General features: G+C 40.6%; 3 protein-coding genes across 17 annotated transcripts; all 3 read right to left on the bottom strand.

Annotated features, from left to right (window-relative positions):
• Positions 1 to 213: 213 nt before the first annotated feature.
• apoob (apolipoprotein O, b) lies at positions 214 to 8288 on the bottom strand. 12 transcript variants are annotated; one of them, XR_013132510.1, is made up of 10 exons: positions 8175 to 8288; positions 7557 to 7664; positions 7324 to 7459; positions 7132 to 7205; positions 6978 to 7032; positions 6788 to 6883; positions 6595 to 6686; positions 5973 to 6059; positions 3291 to 5780; positions 214 to 3200 (listed from the first exon to the last, which is right to left on the bottom strand). XR_013132510.1 is itself a non-coding variant. In XM_077013440.1 (10 exons), the coding sequence occupies exons 1-8, from the start codon at positions 8211 to 8213 to the stop codon at positions 5985 to 5987; spliced, it is 675 nt and encodes a 224-aa protein (XP_076869555.1). In that variant the 5' UTR covers positions 8214 to 8288; the 3' UTR covers positions 214 to 3200; positions 3291 to 3316; positions 5973 to 5984. The 12 variants fall into 12 exon arrangements, 4 of the variants coding, with proteins under 4 accessions (XP_076869555.1, XP_076869556.1, XP_076869557.1 ...); XM_077013440.1 differs by having other exon boundaries at positions 3291 to 3316; XM_077013441.1 differs by having other exon boundaries at positions 214 to 1738; positions 3291 to 3316.
• An 86-nt stretch (positions 8289 to 8374) lies between these two features.
• On the bottom strand, positions 8375 to 10250 carry LOC143519716 (arylamine N-acetyltransferase, pineal gland isozyme NAT-3-like). The gene has a single exon (XM_077013439.1). The coding sequence runs from the start codon at positions 9580 to 9582 to the stop codon at positions 8719 to 8721; it is 864 nt and encodes a 287-aa protein (XP_076869554.1). The 5' UTR covers positions 9583 to 10250; the 3' UTR covers positions 8375 to 8718.
• Positions 10251 to 10305: 55 nt separating this feature from the next.
• On the bottom strand, positions 10306 to 24702 carry c7h11orf65 (chromosome 7 C11orf65 homolog). Of its 4 annotated transcripts, none has more exons than XM_077013434.1 (14): positions 24441 to 24702; positions 23082 to 23155; positions 22556 to 22745; positions 21289 to 21340; positions 13588 to 20977; positions 13098 to 13140; positions 12848 to 12971; positions 12643 to 12735; positions 12410 to 12463; positions 12022 to 12231; positions 11550 to 11683; positions 11292 to 11462; positions 11108 to 11169; positions 10306 to 11005 (listed from the first exon to the last, which is right to left on the bottom strand). In XM_077013434.1, the coding sequence occupies exons 6-14, from the start codon at positions 13136 to 13138 to the stop codon at positions 10983 to 10985; spliced, it is 912 nt and encodes a 303-aa protein (XP_076869549.1). In that variant the 5' UTR covers positions 13139 to 13140; positions 13588 to 20977; positions 21289 to 21340; positions 22556 to 22745; positions 23082 to 23155; positions 24441 to 24702; the 3' UTR covers positions 10306 to 10982. The 4 variants fall into 4 exon arrangements, with proteins under 4 accessions (XP_076869549.1, XP_076869550.1, XP_076869551.1 ...); XM_077013435.1 differs by having other exon boundaries at positions 10306 to 11002; XM_077013436.1 differs by having other exon boundaries at positions 11114 to 11169.
• Between the last annotated feature and the right edge of the window lie 135 nt (positions 24703 to 24837).

Raw genomic sequence — 24837 nt, 5'->3', positions numbered from 1 at the left:
ACATAATGCAACCCAATAATTTGACTGCAAGATGAACCAATATTTTATACTGGATATTTCAGTGTCTAGCTTGGACATTCAGATTAATGGAACAGTTCCTAAGCATACGTATAAGGCTGTCCAAGATGTTGTGGATAAATGAACCCTCCCAAAATGTTATTCATGAAACATGCATTCAGTGTGACACTAAATATGTGCACTAATCACTCTCTGTAGCATTCAAATCATATCAAATTTATTTGTATAGCGCTTTTCACAATACATTAATTGCAACTCTTGCTGTGATCAACCTGTAGCCTGTCTAATACATTTTTGAGTACTTCCATGCACAGAGCATTACAACAGTCCAAATGAGAACACGTAAGATGATTAGCATCTTGTAGAGTGATGAACATAGCTTTTTTTTACTTGGAAATAAGTGTTTACAGTTTACAACTACACAGTTAACAGTACTAATACACTGACACACATGTAACAGTCTCATGCATAACTGATGTTGTAAACAAACGTGCATAGTTTTACATTTTACATGTCACCATTCCAACAAATTACAGGTATAGCATGAAACATATTTAACTCCAGTATGGAATAAATTATTAGCCTTTCATTATACTCAAGGCACAGCACTTTATAAGACATACAGTGCACATCAAAACTCAACAGTATGAGAGAGTGAACAGCGTTAGGTACAGCGTTAGGTACAGTGCATCATTGGAAACCCTGAGGAATCAGAACTCCAAGCGTGAAGTGATCCAGCAAATGTTCAAAGAGTGGAGAGTGAAGACGGAGCAGTGCTCCTGGAACCCCACCTCCAGCGTTCAGAAGACCTAGTGCTAGTATGGCTAGATGCCTCCAGCACAATGGGATTTTGCAACCGTACAATCTCAGTAATTCCATGTGAGGACTGATGTCAGACAAAGATTTACAGTATGTTAAGTGACAGGTTCAACCTTAAATATGTTTCATAGAACACGATGCTCTACAAAACTCCCGTGCTCTTTAAACCACATATCAATCAACAACATCACAAACACTTTTGTTCCCTCTGCACTTCCAAACATTGCCGCCGGCTTTGCTTCTTGATGTGTGATCATGCAAAATATGACAGACGACCTAATTACACTAGGACTGTGGTTACAAAGGAAATGGACCAGTTGGGTTTTTGGAAAGGAGATTATACACAAATGTGTATCATAAAAAAACGTTTATTATTCTAATAATTTAACAACAGCAAAAAAGTCACTTATGTGCTGGATTGAAATAGTGAGACTGTATTCAGGAGGATAATAATTTGCAAATATGCTAATTATGCAAATCAGTTGCCAGAAGGAAAATTATTATAAGCTAAAACTATTACAACTAAATACTTGATGCTAAGTCTTTTTAATACGCTTTAACTAGTGAACCGAACACGAACATGAAAAATCTATTAAGATTTATTGAAAAAATAAACACTAGTCACTGAGTACAGTAGTGGTTGGATTTCATTTTTTCCCCAGTTATCTGTTGTGTCATGGTGCTAGAATAAGGGAGTGTGGGGCAAACGGAATGACAGAAGGACGTTTCTTTGAAGAGGAAACAAAAGCAAGCTAGCAGAGTGCGCTGCAGAATAAAACTGTGGACGTGAGGTACAAAGAACCTAATGGTTAACTAGGTAGGCCCAGCGGCAAGTGGCAGGATGCAGGTTTGGAAGCAGAATGACGCGGCTCAGCTAATGCAAAGCGCTGAAGATGAGGACCTGCAGGAATATGTAAGGGAAAGTAAATAAACAAACAAGTGCGCACAGTGAATAACCAATAAGTGGGAAACTGGGATTAGGGAAGTGATTGTGGAAGAGTGCGAGCGGTGTGTGCAGATTGGTGACTGGTGTGTGCAAGTGAGGGTGGTTGGTTAGGTGCCGACACGAACCCTGTTTCAATTGTTTTGAAACAAAGTTGTTGTATGCAAACATGTTCTGTGCTGGCTGGTTAAAGTTGAGATGGCATGATTAACCCTCAAGTTGTAGCTTAGTCTGTAGATCAGACTAACTGCTTACAGTTCATGCAAATGATCATGAGTGTTAAACCTTTTTGCCAAAGACATGCAGCAACTCACTGTTTTCATACATGTAACAGCAGGCATGGACTATGACCGTATGTTGCCTGACAGACATGTGTTCGCTATAGGGCATCTGCATAACATCCATACTTGAAATACTTCTATGTTTTCTCACAGGTTGTACAGATTTTTCAAAAACAAGTGTCCGAGGATAATAAAAGTTAAAAGTGTTGTGTTCACACAGCAGGTAAATGTGGCTCCAATCCAATCTGTTCCTCCATAGATTTGTCATTTGGGTGACAGTGCGAATAGTCAATTTCAATTCAGATTTGGGTCACTTTCATATGTGGCATTGATCCACAATGTATCCAGTATGTGACTTTTACGTCAACCCAACTTGACATTCGTAGTGCCAGGAAGGAAAAATAACAGTGAAAATCACAGTTAGGGAGGATTTCAATGACAGGATAACCTGACAACAATCTGTGTTCTCCTTTTATCATTGTTGTCAGCTAATTGTAACTATGGGAATAATACGTTTTTGCCAATGCTTCTTCCTAACAATGTACCTACTGTGTGAAGACATTAGCGAACCACTGAACCTGCTCTTGCTCTTTGTGGCACAGTTGTTTGTTTCAGGTGTTGCAGGTGGCTTCCACTACAGATTAACATGGATGTTACATTTAGGGAGAGGGCTGTTATTGTAGTCTAATGTGATTGTTTACCTCTGGCTGAACATGCCAGGGGTCACACTGTTGTGCATCAAGAACAGCTTAGGATCCTGATGTGTTCACACTAACACCAGTTATAGCCCAGATTTAAATGATCTAATTTGGTCAGAAAATCACGTTTGGGCCAATTCTACCCGCAGTGTGAACATAAGCTTAGCGTGCAGAGTGGGCAGAAACATGATGTAAACAAGCATGATGTAAACAAGCATGATGTAAACAACTGTCACTGTTCTCCATTCCATAACCATTATTCTGCTCTGGCCTGTTACTTTTCATTTCATTTCACAGAACGAAAACAAAAACATAATGTACACAGTTTAGGTCTTAGAACTATTGCAACATCTCCATCTATATACATTTTGTACATTAAAATAAAATGCTGAAACTTTTCAACATGCACAGTATTTGTAGTGAGGAACTGGAAGGCTGGGTCTAGAAAAAATGTGAAGGAAGTAAATCGCCAACTAACCAACACTGTTACACCATGCACAATTCCATTATACACACAAATCTACTACGTACCTGTTCTGTACCAGTCTACAATTTACCTGCATGTACAAGATAGATAGATGGATAGACAGACAGATAGATAGACAGACAGTTAGACAGCCAGACAAAGAGTAGGATACAGAAGCAAAATACTGCAATTAATGCGCTATTATAAGAAATCTGACACCCCCTTTTTAAGTATTTTAAAGTGAGCGATTTTATTCCTCAGTTTAAAATTGTATTACTATTATCGGTTCTATGTTAATTCAATGTTCCTTTATTTCAAAACATTTCTGAATATATATTTCAAAGGGTGCCATGTTGTGATGACTGATGAGTGATGAGACTGATGACTGACAAAGTAATAAACTTCACTGAAATTGAAATGTGCCATATTTTTGTCAATTGTGATTTTTACACCCCAATCGAAATTTGTCCTCCGCTTTAAACCCATCTGTGCAGTCAGAACACACACACACACACACTAGTGATTACTAGGGGGCTGTGGATCACACGTGCCGAGAGCGGTGGGCAGCCCTAGCCCGGCGCACGGGGAGCAGTTGGGGTTAGGTGCCTTGCTCAAGGGCACCTCAGTCATGGCCTGTCACGACCCTCCGGTCACAAGACCAGTTCCCTGGGTCCCCCAACCCAGGGTTGCCAACTTTTGACGTTCGCTTGGAGTGAGATTTTAACCTGGAGCCGGTGGCGAGTGTATTTTGTTGAGCGGGGGGGGGGTGGCGAACTAAAGTTGTTGAGCATGGCGAACGTAAAATGGACACAGATTCAGTGTTATATCGCCGGTGGATGGCGCTAGCGAACTAGTAACGTATTGAATCATATATGTGGATCTGAGGTAAATAACCTGGATATTTTTTTTCGGCGTGAGATATCGGAAGTGTGGCGTGAGAGCGTGTGAAAACGGTCAAATGCGTGTGTCTCACGCTCAATGCGTGAGAGTTGGCAACCCTGCTAACCGCCAGGCCATGACTGCCCCTGCAGAATGTGCTAGCCTTTTACACCACTTTCTAATTACATTTTTTCAATATTTCACTGTTCCATTGTTTTATTCCATTATTTAATTTGTTTAGCTAATGTATTTATTCACTAGGTGAAATAAACAAAACAGCTAGGAATCAATCATTCTAAAACATAGACAAGCTCTCTCAGAAGAGAAACAAAGTAACCTGGTAACATAAATACATGTCATATGTCATGTTTCTTCTATGCATACATACCCACATGGCATGTATGTGTGCTAAACATTCACAGAATGGAAAAGTTAAAGGGCTGCCAAAAATAGACATGCTACATAACATCAAAATCAAAGGTTATAGTGCTAAAGTAAATGCAAAGTAAAAAAAAAACAAAGAAAAAAGAAAATTGGACCCTCTTCAGTGGTTCAAAAATTACCTAAAAGTATTTTTCAAGAGGTGCTAAGAAGCTTTTATTAGCTAGAAATGTGAAACAGGGACAGCTGACCCTACTGGAAGTTGTAGCATAGACACCTTTCACTCTACCGCCACCTAAAGGCTATTTTGGGTATTTCCAAAACATTTTTTTTAAAAATTAGACAAGATTTAGACAAGAATTAGACAAGACAGATTTAGCTGAACAGACACACCCAGTGTACAATTTTAGCTTTAGATATAAACACGCTATGTTGTTTAGCAGCACGCTTACTAAAGAATCTAGCAGCTGAAAGAACACATGGTTAGTGCAACTGATTTCAAAAAACACAAGGACATTATTATTCCACAACAGCACAATTCGACTCAATCTGATAAAAAATTATACATTTTAAAGATAAATAATTTGAACAGGCATGACACCTGTTTTTATATTAATAATGTGTGTAAGCAACAAATTCTGTTATGTAATCAGATCATAAAAAGTAGTAAGTAATCAAACTAATAACTTTAAATGAGGTGTTATACTTTAACAATAAGGTGTTAGGGTTATCAATACAAACATCCTCTTTCATTTTAAGTTAGGCTGGGTATGGCCTTAGTTACCAGGAAGACAAAAATGGATGTTCCATGTTAGGATAAAATCAATGTGCCCTGTTGGTGTAGTGCATAAAGTCTGTGTGGAAATGGAGGCACTCAGCATGCATTAAGAGTGTTAGTGGGGCAGGGATGGCCTTAGCCACCAAGGAGGCCAATAGAGGTTTAAAGAGTTTAGTTAAGTGATGAGTCTGTGGTTTAAAAGCTGCACATGAGGGTTAGAAGAATAAAATTTGCTGTAAGAAATCTAAGTCTTTAAACTATATTATGTATCACTTAAGTAAAATGTCCCTTGCCATCCTGGTTTCTGAAATCAACAGTGAACATTTTCAAAATGGGTAGTCTATGTGCTATGTGATATGGCATATGCAGCTATGGCTGCATTTCTTTGGAAGGAAAGTCCTTTGAGATGTTACAATTATATGTAAGAGCTGTAGAATCAATGAGCAGCGTTAAGGTGTCCAGCAGGTTTGTTGTTTTGTTGTTGGTTGGAACAGCCACCTGAGATGCATCTGCATATCTGACAACGTATTACAATAAAACATATGTACACTCATTTACTTCATTTTGTGACGTGTATTTCTTATAAAATGGGCCCACCTGTGGATATGGTCCTACTCGATATTGCAGTTGTAATTAACATTAAGTTTTCAATTTATAGGAAAACTGTATATGTCACAATTTGCTAAGAGCAAACTTCCTGTGACCTCACCTTCATGGCAGATCACTTTGCCCTCCACAGCTCCTTCCAAACCATGTGACCCTGTGAACTCCAAGTGAATAACTGGTCTTTCACCACCTCAGAAAAGAAAGACAACAGTCATCTTTTAAATATAGTTAATACTTAAGTGAATTATATGATTTCATATGAAAAAATAACCAGTTTGTGTTGATCACAGAAGAAAAAGTCATGATATTCAGATATAAAATGAAAAGGTGATCCTTATCTGTGAGATAAGTCACTCACACACCATTAACCCAAAAAGCATAATCTTCTTCTTAGTATTTTTTGTACTTTGCTCACAAGAACTACGCATGTGAAATGCAATGTGAAATTGTCTTTTTTTTTTTTTACACATCACACACTACTTTGTTTTGTACAGTTGCTTTGTACAGCTCCATTTGCTAATGACTTTGAGGGAAAGAAACCCTCAAAATGTCAGACTCCACCTTCTTTTTCCACACGAAGGCATCTCTTTCAGGCTGAGACCCGAAGGCCAAAGCTGGCTGTACTAGAGCAGCTCAGAGCCTGAACGTCAAGAATCTGACATCGTAAAAGGTACAGACAAAGCTGGGTGATCAACAGCCCAAGGGCACAGACTGAGTCCACCTGCCTTAGCCAGCGAGGAGGCGTGCTGTGGGTAGAGCAGGGAGGAACTCAGTGCCATCAGCCCAGCGGGGAAGAACAGCACTTTCACTCTGCAGCCTGAGGACAAAGAAGGACAAAGCTGCACTCATCTCTCCTCTCAGTCATGGAGGGTCAATACCTGCATATCAAGAGGGATGACATCAATAGTCCAGATTCACCTTTGGCCAGGTAAAGTCCCAGGATTCCAGAAAAGCCCACAACACCAACACCCGGGTAGAACTCAGGTGGAGGACTGGTCAGAAACTCATAGGTCTCTGAAACAGAGACAGAGATACAGATATATAACAGATGCATTGGGGGGACACACACAAAACTCTCTAGGTAAGTAACTTTGTACAATGTCCTCACCTCTTGCAGTTCTCATAGATGTATTAATGCCAGGCTCTATTGTCTTAAAAATCTCCTGAAAAGCACAGCCAACCAGCACAGACTGTCAGATTAACATTACATTACATACAAAATCCTCAGGAACATTAATCATTATAAGCAACTTGCAGGATACCTCTGTTTTAGCCTGCGTGTATAATTTCTTCTCCTGGAAAGTGACAAAAACATGGTAAGGCACGGTGTCATCTCCTTATCCAACATGAAAACACAGACACAGACGTCAGTGTCTACGGCGTTATCTCACACATGTAGGATGGATCTGTGTAATGATACAAAAGTCAACCACTAATGTTTAACCAAGGCTTACCTGACACCATACAGTATAAGGCTCTGCTGATCTCCTCAGTGATGATATTCCACGCTCCACACAGCCAACCTGTGTTTTTACATACTTCACTTGAGAGTGTGGTGTTGTGTAGAGGGAGAGCTGCAAGACATTTAGCCTAACATTCTTACTCACAAGCCAATCCATATATATTTTACTTAATATATGCCTAGTAATATGTAATATTTAGTGTCAGACTTATGCTGAGGAAATACCTCATCGATCATTACGGAGGAATCACTTCTTTCTTTGGCTTCACTGGCAGCAATAACAGTTCCTGACATAAAGTAAAGAGTGCCAGACACCCCCACTGGCATCGCCAGCTGGAAAGTCAAAATAAAGCGCTACCTGGATCAATCGTTTTATTATATGTACAATTCAAAACATGACGAAACCCTTCTTAGGTCAGGTCTTTGCACAATAACTTACCTTAAAAAATATCATTAAAAGCCACATAGCTTGCTAGCCAGCCAGACTAACTATATATTGATTTAGTAGCCAAAATGTGCTGTCTAGCTCATGTTTTACAAATGTGTAATGCATTTTGAAATGTAATATGTAGGATATTTCAGCAAAGGAAAAGAAACACAACTTAACAACACGTTAAACTAGTAGGTTAGTATTAAGTAATAATCTAATAATATTGAGGTAATAACTCTAGCTGTCTGTCCTATGTAGCTACACAGCTAACCACTTAGCTGCGTTAAAACAAGTACCAAGTAGCCGTTATGCAGTTTTCAATAGAAGGACAAAAAACTAACATTGTGTCAAAACTAACATTTTTAATTAAGACATGGACTAACAATATTACATGACAGTAAAACAACATTTACCTTAACCAGTCTAAGACTCCCCCTGCTCAACATGCTCATTTTCTCGAAAACATTATTATTCTACGGCAAGCACAACGGAACAAAAAGAATTTTGCCGTGGTGCTAAAACTGTGCAAAATCAGGTTTGAATATTAAGGAATAAAAGACAAGAAATCCTGTATAGTAAGAACATGTTATGTTTTATTTAATATATACATAATAAGTCTAAATTATACATATAAGATTTATATGCACTCTGGCCAAGATCAGTGAAAATTAACTAGGTAGATATAAAATATACTATATTATCAAACATCAAATATTATGTTAAAACACTGGTTTCGTTATTGTATTTTTAGCGTTTCAGAGTTTTAAGTGTTATGATATCTTACAAATACATACAGAAAGTGCACAAATCACACACAGGACAAAAACAAGTACAGGGTCTTTATCAGTTTAGTTAAGATGCAGAACAGATTATATTTTTGGTTGACATGCTGATTCAGTTGAATGACATATAATGTTTCCGTTTATGCGCCGCTTCATATATAAATTTAGTGCTCTTTTAATAGTTTACAGGTGGAGGCACAATTTCAGTATCTTTGATTGTGAATGGAGAGGAAAGCATTATTCCAAACCTTTTTTTCAGTAATTCGGTAATTTCTTCATCTGAAAGATCTGTTTTGGTATTCGCTGCCTGTCCCTCCTCAGAAGGCAAAGTGGTGGTGATGAATTTGCGGCCAATGAGTGTAATTCTTCCATTGGGTAATAGAAGGGAGCAGAAGGATTTGCAGAAGAAGATGGAGTTAACGGAACTTTGATGGTAATCGCACATGGCTTTGAAATCATCCCTTTGACATGGCTCAAGGCTGAATTTGTACAGTTCTCTCCATGCCGTGTTGTCTTTTGGGTCTTTTATTTTGTCGCTCTCCGTCAGCATTTCCGTATACATCAGTTTTCCTTGCGTTCGGACGCGGTACACTCCATGACTTTGCCTTTGGGCCCTGTCGCTCTTAAGAGAGAGAGGCAACTGGAAACCAGAGCCAAAGCCCACATCACACAGCCACTTGTGCCCGTCCAGCGTCACCATTATAATTAAGTGATCAAACGGTGGCCCGTAGGCTCCTGTGAAGCGGTTCTTCACCTGCGCAGCGAGGATATCAACCTCGAACCCCAGCTGACTCAAAAGCCAAGAGAAAAGCCCATTATTTTCATAGCAAAATCCTCCACGCCTATTAAGAACGATTTTTTCGTAGAGCAATGGAAGTTCGAGTCTGACACGTTGTCCCATGTGAATGGTAAGATCTTCGAAAGGAACCGTCAATAAGTGATTTAAATGGAGTGTACGCAGCGTGTCTATCGTTGGAGCACACGGCCCAGGGCAGTCGATGCGAGTTAAATACTTCTGAACATCCATTTTTACTGACATTATGCAAATAATCACCTTTAAACACTTATCTATAGCTTCTTAGATACGTCTACTGGGCATAACACTTCCTGATGAAGCCCGACAGCAAAACGGATAGCAGTAGCCTAAATAAAATTGTTAGTGTGAAAAGTTAAAGTATTTTTAAAACAGGATACTAAACACAAAAAAATCAAACATAAAATGAAAAACTACAGCCCAATTCAAGCCCTGTGTAATGTATCGATAGTTTCCAGGAAGTTGGCTAAAATAATGTCGATTACGGTTGTGAGTGGAACTTTGGTCATTAGGAGAGAAGCGCGTCCTTCACGTGCACGCGCGTCAAGCGTTACGCAACAAATGATACTCGCGATTTTCTATGCATAAATAAGTCCAAGAGTGCAGGTACAGGGTAGGGGGCCCAGTAAAGTCCATACCAGTACAAAGATCAAATCTTAACATGTACTCAGATACACCCATCTAAAATAAATATAGCCTAAATCTATGAGCCACTTGAATGTTACTGCAGTGTGGCAAATGTTATAAGCTTTTAATGTTTTTGAGTCTGTATATATTATAGGGAGGTCACTTTAACTTAAGTGGGCTACTGTGAACGAGAGAGTGGAAAAATAAGTGGACTGTGTTCCATGTGCACAGCTTTCTTTTGGCAACTTTGTTTTGGCAATCATTGTGCATGTTTTATATTGGATTCATATGCATCCATTTTACACATTATAGCCATTATATAATACGCAGTGAGAAGTTTGTTTTTTCTTAATATGCTTTTTGGAACATATAGTAAATACATTAAAATAGAAATAATACATTGATGCAGTGGGAGAACGGGTATGAAGATGAATGACCTGTTAAAAGTCCACACGGTGAGGAAAGACATTGTTTCTCGTTTTATCTACTTCTTATAAAATAAAAATGGATGTGCAATAACATTACAGCTGTGTCGTTTGTTACCGCGTGAACACATTTTATGATTTCGGCTATTCTGGTCTATTGTGATGCAAGAACTTCCCATTTGCTGGTCTCCACCCACTTGCCGTAGGCGTGTTTTCACTACAGTGTGTAGGCTGTTAACTCAGTTACAGAAATCTACTGTTTTGGCTCATCACCTGATATAATATATTCTTCTTGTTGTTCAAAGACCTTATTTTTCTTCAAAAAGCTATTTTTATTAAAGATTCATATCTTAACTATGACAGAAGAAACAAAATAGCAGCTCAAACCTAGTTTGACTAGAGTCTGTATAGCGGTGTACATTGTCAGTGGCACTCCATGGTACAACATCATAATCATCTAATACAGATGCTGACTGAGAAGGCTACTTTGGTTTAATCAAGAGGGAAGGGGTTGGCGTGGGTCAGGTGACCACCTGACTATTGTCGTACATGAGCTGGGAGATATCACCCTGATCATGAGCGGAAAAATCCACCTGCTTACAGAGAGGGAGATGTCAGTAACCAGCCAGCAGATGTTGCTATAAGAAAGGTAAAGTGATATTATTACAAGTGTAAACTGTAAGCTAAATATTTCTCACCATTACCATTTTCAAACATCGATGAGTTACTCGTACCCAAATCCTTCCACTCATTTATATACCTGTGAAAATAAAACAGCTCAATCTTAAGAACAGCATATACAGTATTTTGCTATAAAATAAGATCATCATATTCAGGTGCCTTGTGCATGCTGTTTTATATGTGCATATTAATCATAGTTACTCATCAAAGTTGAGTGCATTGGTCCATTCAATCAGCTCATCCACCTCCCACTCTAATATGCTATTGGGTCCCAGCTGCTGAACTGTGTTCATCATTCCCTGGGTGGAGTTCTCCACCAGCAGTGCTGTTTCTCTGCGCTCTGTGCAAGCACGCAGACTTCCCTGATCATACCTGTGCACAGGTTAAAGTAGGTCAATAATGTGAAGATCTCACATGCCACATGACCACGCTTGATCTACCAGCCTCCAGCACATGCACATTTTTTTCATCCACTCGATCTTCCGCATTTTCCTTCTCCTCTCGGCATCTTGACGTCTGCGAATTTTGCAGTGGTGAAATCGAGTCTTACTGTCGCTGCCATCTTGAGTAATGTCATCACCGAGGAGGCAAATCTGTCAACAGAGATCACATGGTAAAATTAACTATGTGGATCAATTGGTCATTCACGTTCAGGTCGGAAGTAGGATATTTGTTCATTGTTGTTTGTACAGGTTCTGTATTCATGTGCAGACTTGACAGTTTCACTGATATAGATTCAAGCTGCAAAATATCCACAATAGGATATTTTTCTGTGTTCAAAATCTGTAACATCTTAACTTACTGGTAATGATAATTAAGGATGCTGTGCATAAAATGCCATACTAGATTAAAAACACAATGTATAATTCCTTAAGTACTTTCTTAATGGTGATTGCATCCATATGCAACAAAAATTAGAAGTGAGAGTTACCTTGCCAGAGAGTAAGCGCCATCCATTATTTTCCACACGATGGTACCAGCCAGAATGATCATCTTGGACCTGGGGCTCGCCATTATGAATCTGTCGGGGGACGGGTTTCTTCTGCCCGGCATTTGTGTAGTCCTTTGGACTGCTGGCACACAGATCCACTACAGGACGATGTGTGAAGATTTTGTAATAGATGCTTGGAGGAAAAGTCGACTGGAATGCAAGAATAACAACCAGGAAACTGAGAAAATGATCAGGATATAGATAATGAGAAAATCAGTTTTCAGTCCTCAAATCCATTTAAGGACTCAGCACTGCAAAACTATAATGGCATCACATTCAGAAGGGCCATAAAGACTGTGTGCGAGTATGAATGGATGAGTGTTCTTACTCCTCCCAGTCTGAAGCGTATGAAGACCCCTGAGGCAGCATCCAGTAAATCAGCCTGCAGAATACAGACTGATCTTTAAAGTAGTTTAAGTTTCTATCATAATGTGCAACAAATAACTATATACAATTATCTAACATATTCTACCACACCTCTGTTATCATGTCCAAAATGCATTCTAATTGGAATATTTGGGAATAATCAATTCACCTACAATTTTTTAATGGCTGAATTACCTCTTTCGGGTTAACATATTTGAGCAGGAGACGCGGGTCGCCTTGCCAATGAAAGCTCACGAAGCTCTTGATGTACTTAAAAACAGCCGTGTCCTGGCAATCATCAAAACAAATGTACACATCAATATGACTGCACTAACACAGGAAGCTGTAATTGATCCTACAGGTGAATGTGGGCTGGGGCACGTGTGCAGTGTACACTAACAACGTGCTTCCTCCATGTCCTCTGAATGGTTCTTGCGGCCCTGTCAGACAAGCTCTCTTGTCTTGACTCGTGGGTCTGGTTTTTGTCCTGTGCAACTCTCTCAGCCGGAGAGAACGTCGGGACTCTGAGGTGAATATGCAAGTGCACGCAAGTGTGGAGTAAATACTAGAAGGTGTCTCATCAGCCTTCTGGTGGGTGCTGATCATTTGGGAATTAATGATATCAAGTTAATGTTGAGGCTTGTATGTACCTGCTGAAGAGATGGGTGTACTTCACCTTTTCATTCTTCATGCCTGAAGACATGTGGTTACAATTGTACAAGTCAAATGAAAACAAAGAAAGAAAAATACACATATTGTTTTTTTTATTACATCATACCTGCAACAGGCCATATGAACCTTGGAAATCATAATGCGCATTACATATATTTTCACTATAACTCGTCTGAGAAGCTTAAAAAGACACCATATAAAAATACTCATCTCAATGGTTATACAGTATGCACAAATCTGAATTACACAAATGAACAGGAAGATATATATTAACTGCATTATCCAAGTTACATAGTTACAATATAAGATAATCTTATCTTAATATGATACATATTTATTTACATTTACACATTAACTGCCCATCCTCTACACTGAACACAGAAATTAAAGCAGCACAGTCAAAAGGAAAAGCTTTGACGATAAGCCTTGAGTATAAGCATGTGGACAAAATGGCAGAAATTCCCATACCTGCACGTATTTGAAATCACTACCACTGTTAATCCAAGACACCAAGAAGTGAAGTTTATGCCCTTGACCATGAAATTAATACAGAATACTGTTCTATCTATAAATTAATATGATTTCTCTTAAATATTTCAGCTGACGGTTATTTGCACACTGGGGTCCTAACATAATGATTGTACCACAGCTGAAAGAATGTTGCCAAAGCAACACAAAAACAAGTCTGTTAGTCATCGTCAAGGATACCTTCTAAACAGATTTAAATATCCGAATTAAATCAAACGATAAATTAAAGGGGTAACAAAAGAAACAATTACACCGTCAATATACATGAATATTCTGTATTTGCTCTTCTCCCCAGGGCAGACTGCAAAATGGCTTTCATTACAACCCAGTTACTGTACAGACCTGTTCACCACTCCTTCTCCAGTAAGCTATGCACAAGGGTGTGTATTTTAAGATTAAGGGAGAAGACTTTCTAAAGCTTTGCTTTACATTCCCAAAATATTGTCTTCTTTATGAACTATTGATAGGACATAGTAAGCCACAATGTGTTCTTAGTGGGCACTTTGGTTCTTGCTGTGACAAGCCTGTTGCGGTTTACACCCCTGTGCCTTCATAACTTAGATAAGTAAAAGTCCATAAATATTTACAATCAACGAATATGGAAAAGTAAGTAAGTAAGTAAGTAAAATACATTTATATAGCACTTTTCACAGGCACAAGCCACAAAGTGCTTTACAACGGAAAATAAAATAAAATAAATCAAAGACACAAAAACACACACTATAAAACAGAAATAAAATACAGTGTACAAGGTCAACGGCTGCAACCTCCACCACTAACTAAACGCCTGCGTAAAAAGGAAAGTCTTTAGCTGTTTTTTAAAAGTATCTACAGTGTCAGCTGATCTTAAATGTGGAGGAAGTGTGTTCCACAGTTTTGGAGCAACCACCTTAAATGCTCGGTCTCCACGAGTCTTTAGACATGAGCGTGGCACAGACAGTAAACTCAGGTTGTTTGACCTGAGTAATCGTGATGAAGTGTAGGGGTGGAGCAGGTCAGCGACATACACAGGAGCTGTGTTGTGTAGTGCTCTGTATGTTAAAGTTAAAATCTTGAACTGGATCCTGAATTCTACAGGAAGCCAGTGTAAGGATTTTAAAATGGGTGTTATGTGAGACCGTCTGCTTGACTTGGTCAGTAACCTCGCTGCAGCGTTTTGAATTATCTGTAAACGTCCACGAGCTGATACACTGAGAGATGAAAACAAGGCATTACAGTAGTCTATGCGAGATGAAATAAACGCATGGATCAGCATCTCTAGATCTGCTGTTGAAACCATAGATCTCAGTTTACTGATATTTCTCAAGTGGAAGAAACAGGATCTTGACAGCTGTTTAACATGAGAATCAAATGCTAAAGACTGATCGAAGATAACTCCCAGATTTCGGAGGCTAGTGTGGACAGCAGAGGAAAGAAGCCCAAGATTTTGCTTAATCGTTTGACTAAGCCTATCAGGAGCAATGATCAATACCTCAGTCTTGTTGTCATTTAGCTGTAGGAAGTTATTTGAGGTCCATTCTCTGATTGATTGAAGACAATCTAATAGCCTAGACAAACTATGAACCTCACTTGGTTTAAAAGAGAAATAAAGCTGAATATCATCAGCAAATAAATGATAGGAAATATTAAAACTATTTAAAATCTGCCCCAAAGGTAACATATACAAAGAAAACAACAAAGGCCCTAAAACTGAACCCTGTGGAACCCCACAGGTTAATGGGGTTGCCTCAGACGTGTAATCTCCCATCGTAACTGAGAAACTTCTCCCAGTGAGATAAGAAATAAACCAATCAAGTGCTGTTCCAGATATGCCCACCCAGTCACGTAACCTATTTATCAGTATTTCATGATCAATGGTATCAAACGCAGAACTGAGATCCAGCAGCACCAACACAGAGCAGTCACCAACATCAGCAGACATTAAAAGATCATTTGAGACCCTCAGGAGAGCAGTCTCTGTAGAATGCCTCTTCCGAAACCCAGATTGTAAAGAGTCGTAGCAATTGTGATTTTCTAAAACTGTAATCAGTTGGTTTGCCACCACCTTCTCTAAAATTTTGGATAAGAAAGGAAGCTTAGATATAGGCCTATAGTTCTTAAGCACAGCCGGGTCTAAATTTGATTTCTTTAAAAGAGGCTGAACAGTGGCGTGTTTAAAATAAGATGGAAAGCAACCTGTTAACAGTGAGGAATTTACAATGGCCAATATAGCAGGGCCAACGGTAGGTAAGACCTTCAACAATAATGAAGAGGGTATCACATCCACGGAGCTACTTGATGGCTTTAGCCTCACAATTACATCCAGCAGATCATCTAAGCTGATAGGCTGAAAGGAATCCAAAACAGTAAGAGAAGGTGGGCGGCTAGAAGAGGAAACACCTGCCACTGGCTTAATGCTGGACCTAATGTCCATGACCTTCTCCACAAAAAACACATGAAACCTATTACAGTCATTGACTGAAAGACATGGCAGCGCTACAGGAGGAGGAGCTACAATATTGTTTATGGTATTAAATAAAATCTTTGGGTTTCTTTTGGAGAGTAAAATTTGATTCGCAAAAAAGGAGGACCTAGCATCCTTTACTAGATCATTAAAAGAGATGCGAAGCATGTGCATGAAGTGCATGAGCATACTGACACGCTTGAGATGCTGGTCATTAAATATTCTCAAACTCCAGTTTGACGATTCCCCCACTCTGATATTTTACCATATTTCAATTAAATGAACAAGTTATGAACACTATATTATTAAATAAACGTAACTAGTTACCAGTAAGTTGTTCCATTTCCCATAGTGAAATGCCAGATTAGACAAAAGCGGTGAGCATATAGGCTGAAGCACTATTTTTGCTTTGTGGTTCCTAAATACATTCTATTAATACAATCATCTACGGTTAGGTAGGTATGCAGGCATGTTGACTCTGGTGATTCAGACCGTTTTTTTTGGTACATTATGCAGTTCTTTCCTGCATAAAAGTTAGGATAAAGTTGTATAGTACATTCTAGACTGTTATCCTGCATAGCAATGATCTGTCCAACTCTTTGTGCAATTCCTAAATACCTTTGGCCTGTAGTGTTATGTTCTTGGTATTGTAATTGTGCTTGTTTATATCTAACAGAGCAGATATAATTACAAAATATTTGCATTTAGAACCCTGGCCACACTAATCACAGCCATAGCATCTTTTGGCTTTCAAGACATTTGCAATTACAGTTCGGTTTCTTTATCATCATCATCATCATCACTATTAAGATAGTACTCATCATCAGTTGTGGATTCTGAACTGTCTGGTGACTCTTCAAAAACAGGCAAAGTAGATTTGTAGTCCCTGGATGGCAGGCGCCCACGAGGAGACAAACTGTCCGGCGATGTCCTGTTACTGCTGGAAGAGGAAGTGGGAACACGAGCCATACGCCGAGAGGTCGGGGAAAACGTTGGGGAAGGTGGTGGGGTTGGATCTGTGTCTGTGTGCACTGGGTGGAGGGGAGTGTCCAGGTTAACGGGACTCCAAAGATGAGCGCCTGACGTTGGCCCTGCTGTATTAACCTTCTGAGTATTATGGCTAGCATGAGTAATTGGAGACCCAGCACCATAACGAGGTGAGTCACAAGGATTGCTGATGCTTGAACTGCTGCTCTTGGTCACAAATTCATCCGAGCTTGTGATGTCTGTGGTGCTGCCTGGTTTTGAACCAGTGGAGATTCGCCCCGGGCCCGAGGGACGGCCCGAAAACACACAATTAACAGACACTGATCGTCCATACTCCAACCCATACTTAAGATCAGCGCAGGAAGCAGACAAAATACCCTGTGTGAAATGCTTCCTCCCAGTGTTGATAGTGTTTCCTGCCTGAAGTTCATCCTCAGTCTCACAAAGAGAAGAGTGTCTCCTGCGTGAGATAGGGCTATAAAACACATCATCGTCTTGTACATTAGAAGAATCAAAGTCAAATGGATAAAAAGGTGGAGAAGGAACAATGGAGGGTTTTCTGGACTGTGGCATGGTGGCATAGCGGTTGATATGATGGTGCTTAGGCCAGTTAGGGCTTAGCGATCTACGCAGGGACGAGTTTCCATTTTCATCTGTGGGTCTTTTGTGTTCATCCACATTCAGCAAGATCTCTTGTTTCGTTTTCCTAAATGTGACACCGGACACGGGACTAGAAGAGTTCAAAGATTCTTTCACACAAGAGGTTTGAGTGTTTGACGAGTTTGGTGATTTCAAAGTTTGATTTTTGGAGTACATTTCCTCTTTTGCAATGTGTTTAGAAGCCTTATAATCTGAAGGTTTCTGGTTGATGCTCTTTCTCCTCACTGTTAAGTCATCATCCTCTGAACCTCTGTCTACAGATGGAGCTGAAAACAGAAGATAATTTTTTTCACTTCTTGGAGAGAATAGGCTTGTTTTTGAGTTAGGACTCCCTGAGAGTCTTTGTAATGGCTCATGTGTTGGCAAGATCATGTTACCCTGCCGCACAGAGGTTGACATAGTCTCACTAACTACAGGTGTTTTCAGTGGTGAAGAGAGATCTTTGTAATTTAGCTTATAAGTTTTAACTTTAGCACTTGGAGATGAAAGTGTGTTATCTTGGTGTGGAATATTTTTACTGATTATTTTGTATTCTTTTGGGAGTGTAGTATCTGGGATACTACAGTTAACAGTCTGATGGTCCATGTCCCTCGAGTTTTGTGAAGATCTGCGAGTGTCTGGAGGAGGTGATGAAGTCTTTGACGTTTTCCCAACAGGTTGATTTTCAACAAAATTTGATGCTTTTCCTGCTCTCCATGAAATCAAGGTGTCTTTTCCTTTAAGGGAGGAATAAGTGCTTTTTTCAGTTTTGGGAAGGTTGGAATGCATTTCTGAACTTTCATAGGACGCAGATCTGCTGTGGTCCTGGGGCACCGGTGAACATGACAGACTGGGCAAAGTGCTGTTCAGTGCCGGCCGTGCAGAAATGAGGGAGGCATAAGGGGAATTAGTGAAATGAGCTGACCGTCTAACGGCAACGTCGGGTGGCAGAGACTGTGGGGATCTGGAGGTGTAGGAGTCCTGTGGCATCGCCCAATCATCTTGTGATTCTACAGGGCTCAAGTCAAACGTAAACTTCGAGGCTTCTGCATTTTCAATCTGTCTTTGAGTTTGTCCCTCATCTTGTTTTACAGACGCAGGTTGAGGACAAGCAGGGCTGAGGCCTGGCGATATTTCCATGGCTACCAATGGGCTGGTCTCCCGTAGATATGTATAGATACTCAGAGAAGAGATTCTTCTAGAGCTAGACGGGGATGGAAGGCTCGTCAGATCCGATGGTGTTTGGGGCTTGTCAGACTCAACTGGACTACTCTGAGAATTTAAAAAGCTTTTCCAAACACGAGATGGCCCTGTTCCGTCCACAGCAGAAGGCTCTTTCCTGGGTGAGAAGATGAGGCTGTTTGTGAATGTCTTCCTATCTACAGGGTTTACAGGGCTAGTCGAACGCTTCTCTGGACATACATTACCTTTATTTTTTACTGAATTCTGAATGCTGTTTTGGCCATCTTGACTCAGAGATGTGGGTGTTATAGCAGCAGGGGGGCTAACGGAAGGTGACTGAACTGTAATGGGGCTTGTGTGTGAAGTGGAGGCTATTGTGTTAGGGGTATTTACAGTGTTAGCTTTACTAAAGGTAACTACATTGTTGGTGCTAGGAGATTGCCAAGAAGCACTTGTGCTATGATTTGAGCGGGCTGCTGTTTGGCTGATCTGTCTCTTGGTGTCAGAAATGTAATAGCTGTGTGAATTTACATTTCCGTTATTAAACTCTGTATGTGACTGAATAAAGTTACTATTTGTATTGTCTTTGAGAGAACCAGAAGTGCTTGGAGAATCAAATGTACTGTGTGGTGTGCTAATATTGGAGATTACATTTGTATAGCTAGTAATGCTCTGTTTCTCTGACTCTCTGTTCCCCACAGAGTATTTCCTTTCCAGAACATTCTTTTGATGATGTTGAAAACCTTTAACAGCCTCCAGATGGCCAAGTCTTGTTGCAGGACTTAAAAACTGTCCACCCCTTGTTGTGTCACTTCTAGCAGAGAAGGTATTATTAGAAATATCAGACTCCCTTTTATTTGAAAGCACTGGCCTCCTCGATGCCTCTGTCTCCCGTCCTCTTGAGGAGACGGGAGATTTGTCCCCACCTGGGAGTCCTGGGGACACCATACAGGTGTGTGGCTGGGAAGCACTTAGCCTGGTGTGGCGAGACATCGTTAAGGACTGGACAGACAGAGGTAGCTGTTTTTCTGTTTGAGTGGACAGAGCGCTGGCTTTCCTCGAGTTCCTTCTCCATGACAACAGCAGGCTGCTGCTTGTTGTGCGGGAGTCTGATGAAGACAGGGACTCCCTCTGATCCATGGCCTGTGACATCCTTTTGTATCCACCAAGCTGAGCAGAGAGGGCTGGCTTGGGCACTTGAGCTAGAGGAAGAGGGGCAAATTCTGCATTTCTGCACACTGTCTGTCTGTGGGCTTCCGAAGAGCTGGATTCCAAGAGGGACCGTCTTGATTGAAAGGCGGGTGTGGGATTAGGAGAGCTGTTCTCCTTTTGCCATGCAACATAATTCCTGCTCAGTGTTGCTGGTCCCTTGAGCATATTGCTGAACTTATCGCACGCTTCACCCCTTGGCTGCACGTGGCTGAGAAGGAACGACTTTTGCCGAGCATCCTGGCTTGAAGGAGTGAAGTTGCTGTTTTGGCCACTGACTTGAAGGTCTTGTCCAACCTCGTTGACGCCTCTCTTCTGTCTTCTGAGGTTCCAGTGCGGGGCAAGAACAGAGACGAAGGTTGAAGTGAACATCGCTGCTGTGGGTATAATACGGCTTGGTTTGGTGTCAGTATTATTACCGTGGTTCAGATCAGGAAAGAAAGGCAATGATGAGGCCCGCTTTAGTGTTCTGGGCCAGCATGCGGAGGACTGGCAGTCAGTTCTGTCGTTTAACCCACCACCCTCTCTCAAACGGATGAGATTACTGTGACGATGTGTTCCTTCCACATTCTCTCCAAGAAGGCCATCAGCTCCCAATTCAGGCTTTCTCTGGGTGTCACGCTGCTCTGTCAGATGTTCAGAACCTGCCGACTGCCTCCATGTGCAGTTTTCTCTGGTTTTTGTTTGGCCACACTGGGCTACACCACATGGGATTCTGTTTGTGCAGCTGCGATTTGAGATGTAAATTCCAAAATGGTTCTGTGTGGATTGGTTGACTCCTCCTTCTGTGATCCCTGACACATCCTCGTCTTCATAGGCTTTACTTGAAATATCGTTGAAGGTGCTATATGAGAAAACCTTTCCCCAAAGCTGTTGAAAAAAGGCATAAGGTTTTATTAAACTTTAAAGAACTACTCAAATTCTATAAGGTTTCTGTTTTTTACCCATCCTTGTGTTATTATGCATATTGCAAATTGCTCCCTTGGAATTTCAAATATTACTTGTTACGGAATAAGCTGCCTTCAAACCTTGATAACACCTTATTTAACAAATGTATATTGATTATCAAAGGAACCGTCTCTGTCTTGTGAATTTAAATGGACTACAATTCCTGACAAGTTTAAAATGCTCATTCCACCTGCTTCTAATAGATGTCTCATAGATGTCTCATAGATGCCTACCTCTTGGCGGTGTACATCAGCTTTCGTCCTTACACGCTCCGATCTTCTATGCCTGTTAAGAAAATATCATTTTACTGCATCCTGTTTTCTTTTAAGGTTGTGCAAACAAGTCTATTCAGCAAATTTGTCATAGGGTGTTTTCATGAAGACTAACGTTATAAGCCTTCGTCATAAATGTTTTTAGCAGCCACCTCATGTTAATTGGCCGTGGTGCGTTGCTGCAGGAGGAAGAACAGGGAGAGGAGGCTATGAAGTCAATCACAGGCTCACTGCTTTTTCACACACCTCACACTGGCCACCCTGTCTGAGTTTTCAGGGTGTTTTAATGCCTTCTAAATGTTCACCAAGGCAATTTGGCCAGACGGGATAAGCTGCATTCCTGACTTTGTGTCTAAAACTACTTAGTGTCACTGAAGTAAACAATCCACTGGGCTGCCTGTTTGGGAGGGGTCAGGGCTAAATCCTTCCCCTGATCATCCTGTACTTTTTTTACACACACACACACACACACACACACACACACACACACACACACACACACACCCCTTCACACTTGCACGCCCCACTGACTGCACTGCTGCTCCTGTGGGTACAGGTGGGCATGCCCTGTTGGGGTAGGTGGGTGGGTGTGTGTGTGTGTGTGACAACTCCAGTTTCAAAAGATCCATGAACAACATTGTTCAATCAAACTCCCTCAATGTGTATGCCAGTGTGCTCATATTTGACATTTTATTGTTGAGTTTCAACATGTTCAAAAAACTCCAGCACAGTCAAAGCAGCACCTCTTCATGAACAACTGCTAAAACCGCCAGTGTGCAAAGTCTATAGTACAACACACGTATGCTGCATGAATACTAATACTGGACCGTAAACAAATGCAGCAGTGTATAGCCAATTACATAAGCTGTTTTGATATGTCCTTAGCAAGCATGCACCTACATCCGAGTAATATCTTCTTATATAAAGGTCAAGTTCAAAGGCTTTTCATAGCAGTACAACAAAGGGACGAAAGTGAATCTTCAACAATCGTTTGGAATTGATAAAGCCTGTGACATAATGCTGAAGAGCCATTAATAGAGACAAGCATGAAAGGTATTTAACTGTTCTACGCCATTGACTAAGAGGGAGAGGTCTCCCAGCAGTTAAATTAGGTGTGGCATCGGAGTCAGGCTAATCATTACCAATCTTTGTAAAACTAAAACATAACTTATCGCTTGTAAAAAAAAAAAAAAAGAAAGAAGAGAAAGTCAACGTAGATAAGACTCACACGTCATGGTCACTCAGCTGTATAGCAGCGTGGTCATCTTCTGTGTCCCACTTGCTCCTTTTCGCGGGAAATCTCAGCGAGCAGAAAGAGGTGAACCTGAGCTGGTCAGATGACTTCACCTGGTCGCCTGGTGCACAGTCACTGCCCTCGCTGTTTGCTTTCAGAAGTATATTCCGTCCAACCCACAGATCTGATGAGCAACAGCACAAACAAGAAATCAGATCTTGAGATGTTCTTTCTGACAAGTGACCCAGTATAACTGAAAGACTTTCTGAAAGTAATTGATCAGTCAAAAACATCTAATGTTGCAAGCAACAAACGCAAGCCAGGAGCCACCAATTAGCAGGTACAACTTCTGTTCATGCCACATTGAGTATTCTAAGCAATTTCAGAAACTACACATGAGGCTACTTGGATCAAAGCAGACATGGTCCAGCCATGGTGCAGAGTAATGACGGATGCTGAAAGACCTGATCTAAGCTGGCTGATAACAAAACCCACTGACAGAGATGATAAGGTTGTTTACTCTTGGAGCTGTGGAGGTGTTCAGGAGATGCTCCATTCACACACTCTTCATCCCCTCTTGTGTCTTGGAAACTCCTTAAAAGACAAAAAATCCGCAATTTTTTTTTTAAAGGTTATAAAAAGATTTTTACAATACTTTTCAAAAAGTATTAAAAGTAAATCAGACTTCTTCCATGTCCAGAGCAACAAGCACTTCTAATGTCTACGTAAGCCCCAGATGTGTTCAAGCTAGGTGTCTCAAGGATGCATCTCTAGAACACAGAAACGCCCACAACGCCCACATTATAATGACAATTTGATTTTGTACGACACATGAGGTATATTTGGTTGTAAAAAAGAAAAAAGAAAAAAGCAGGAATGTGCAGGAAAATTAACGCACAGAATCTCAAATGCTTTTGTTCATATGTTGTCATGTCTTTTCAATCTGAGGCGGTTTCCAACATTTTTAACATATTTTTATATTAACACAATACTGAACCTCAGACACATGCAAAAGGGTGTAACCAATTACATAAGTTGTTTTGACATATCCTTAGCAACTCAAGATTTCAGGCGCAAATAAACACAACATGAAAGAACACAGTCCTACTGCATGTTATTTAACCATAAACAGGATATCACACAATACAAACAAAAAATTGACATCGTAGACCAGGTTGCTAAAACTTACTGAAACAGTTTATTCTGGGTTCCCCATAGCGACACACTGGCACAGTTTGCAAAGGTTGAGCAGTGATTAGAGAACAATCCATAGACCAACTTAATCCCATCACTGATTACAGACAATTAATGTCTGTATGAAGACCGTGCTCAGTCACTTTGTTACACAATAAGGGTGTTGCCAGTGTACAGAAAAATCATACCAGTGTTTTAAATGATTTGTGCTTCCACTTAAGAGCAGCAACGATAGTACTGACTGTACGAATGTAGTTTTGGCGTCGGAAGAGATTATAGTTTAGGCATTTCATAAGTGACCTTAAATTTAAGGCGACAAAGTTACCGTAAATCCGAATAATCCTGGCTGGACCAGCACTGCGCTGTAAACGCCACGCTACTGTAATCCGGGCGGCAACGTCAAGTTCCCGCACACGCTGCGCAACGTGTTAATAAATGTGCAGCTTGTTTGTGCGCCGTTTTCGCCAACACAGTATCATAATACCAAACCCAGTGGGTTTAGAAAAAGACATTTCTTGTAAGTTCCCCGTCGTAGGCGTGTCCCAAACTGTCACGTAACTTAATACTCGTAAAATAAGGCAACGTTTAAAGCACAAAGAGTTTACTGAAACGAAATCTCCCGAAAGCACGACGGTGTAAAACATCCTGTTGGAGTTCATTGGCCTATAAAATATAATTTACTCACCGTAGTTTGTGTGTGTGGGTGCGAGCGCTCACCACGCTGGTGTCCACGGTCACTCCACTTAGACGAGTTACCTTCACATCTAATTCATCTGTTGACATTCTAGACGTGACCCTACCTGCTCGTCTCGTTGGGTTACCTCCCGTTAACCCCTCGGGCTTCGGCTCGTTCGCCTTTGCGTGGAATCACAGGTTGCTCGACAAGCCTGCAGCACAGATTTGCTGCACTCGAAACAATTAATCCCGGAAATTAGAAGTGGTCGCCCGAGCGCTAAAAGTCTTCGCTACGTGACGCGCACGCGTTTGTAGTCCTTACATAAAAGTGCGCGCGCTGTATTCTGACTCTATTCGTTACCAACCGAAACTTAAAGAACATCTAACGTTCACTTAATAATTCTGTA

This window comes from Brachyhypopomus gauderio, chromosome 7 (assembly GCF_052324685.1).
Source record: "Brachyhypopomus gauderio isolate BG-103 chromosome 7, BGAUD_0.2, whole genome shotgun sequence".
Lineage (NCBI taxonomy): Eukaryota > Metazoa > Chordata > Actinopteri > Gymnotiformes > Hypopomidae > Brachyhypopomus > Brachyhypopomus gauderio.
The sequence above is the reverse complement of the archived record's forward strand: the minus strand, read 5'-3'. Positions and strand labels throughout refer to the sequence as shown.

What these genes read in the sequence shown, in the direction of transcription:
- apoob (XM_077013440.1), bottom strand. Translation starts at nt 8,213, where the DNA reads ATGAGCATGTTGAGCAGGGGGAGTCTTAGACTGGTTAAG. An exon ending in GGAGTCTTAGACTGGTTAAG is followed by an intron (nt 7,665 to 8,174) that starts GTAAATGTTGTT and finishes TTGACTTTCCAG; the next exon opens with CTGGCGATGCCAGTGGGGGT. An exon ending in CTTATACTGTATGGTGTCAG is followed by an intron (nt 7,206 to 7,323) that starts GTAAGCCTTGGT and finishes ATGTTGGATAAG; the next exon opens with GAGATGACACCGTGCCTTAC.
- LOC143519716 (XM_077013439.1), bottom strand. Translation starts at nt 9,582, where the DNA reads ATGTCAGTAAAAATGGATGTTCAGAAGTATTTAACTCGCATCGACTGC.
- c7h11orf65 (XM_077013434.1), bottom strand. Translation starts at nt 13,138, where the DNA reads ATGAAGAATGAAAAGGTGAAGTACACCCATCTCTTCAGCAG. An exon ending in GGACATGGAGGAAGCACGTT is followed by an intron (nt 12,736 to 12,847) that starts GTTAGTGTACAC and finishes GATGATTGCCAG; the next exon opens with GACACGGCTGTTTTTAAGTA. An exon ending in TACGCTTCAGACTGGGAGGA is followed by an intron (nt 12,232 to 12,409) that starts GTAAGAACACTC and finishes CTTGCATTCCAG; the next exon opens with TCGACTTTTCCTCCAAGCAT.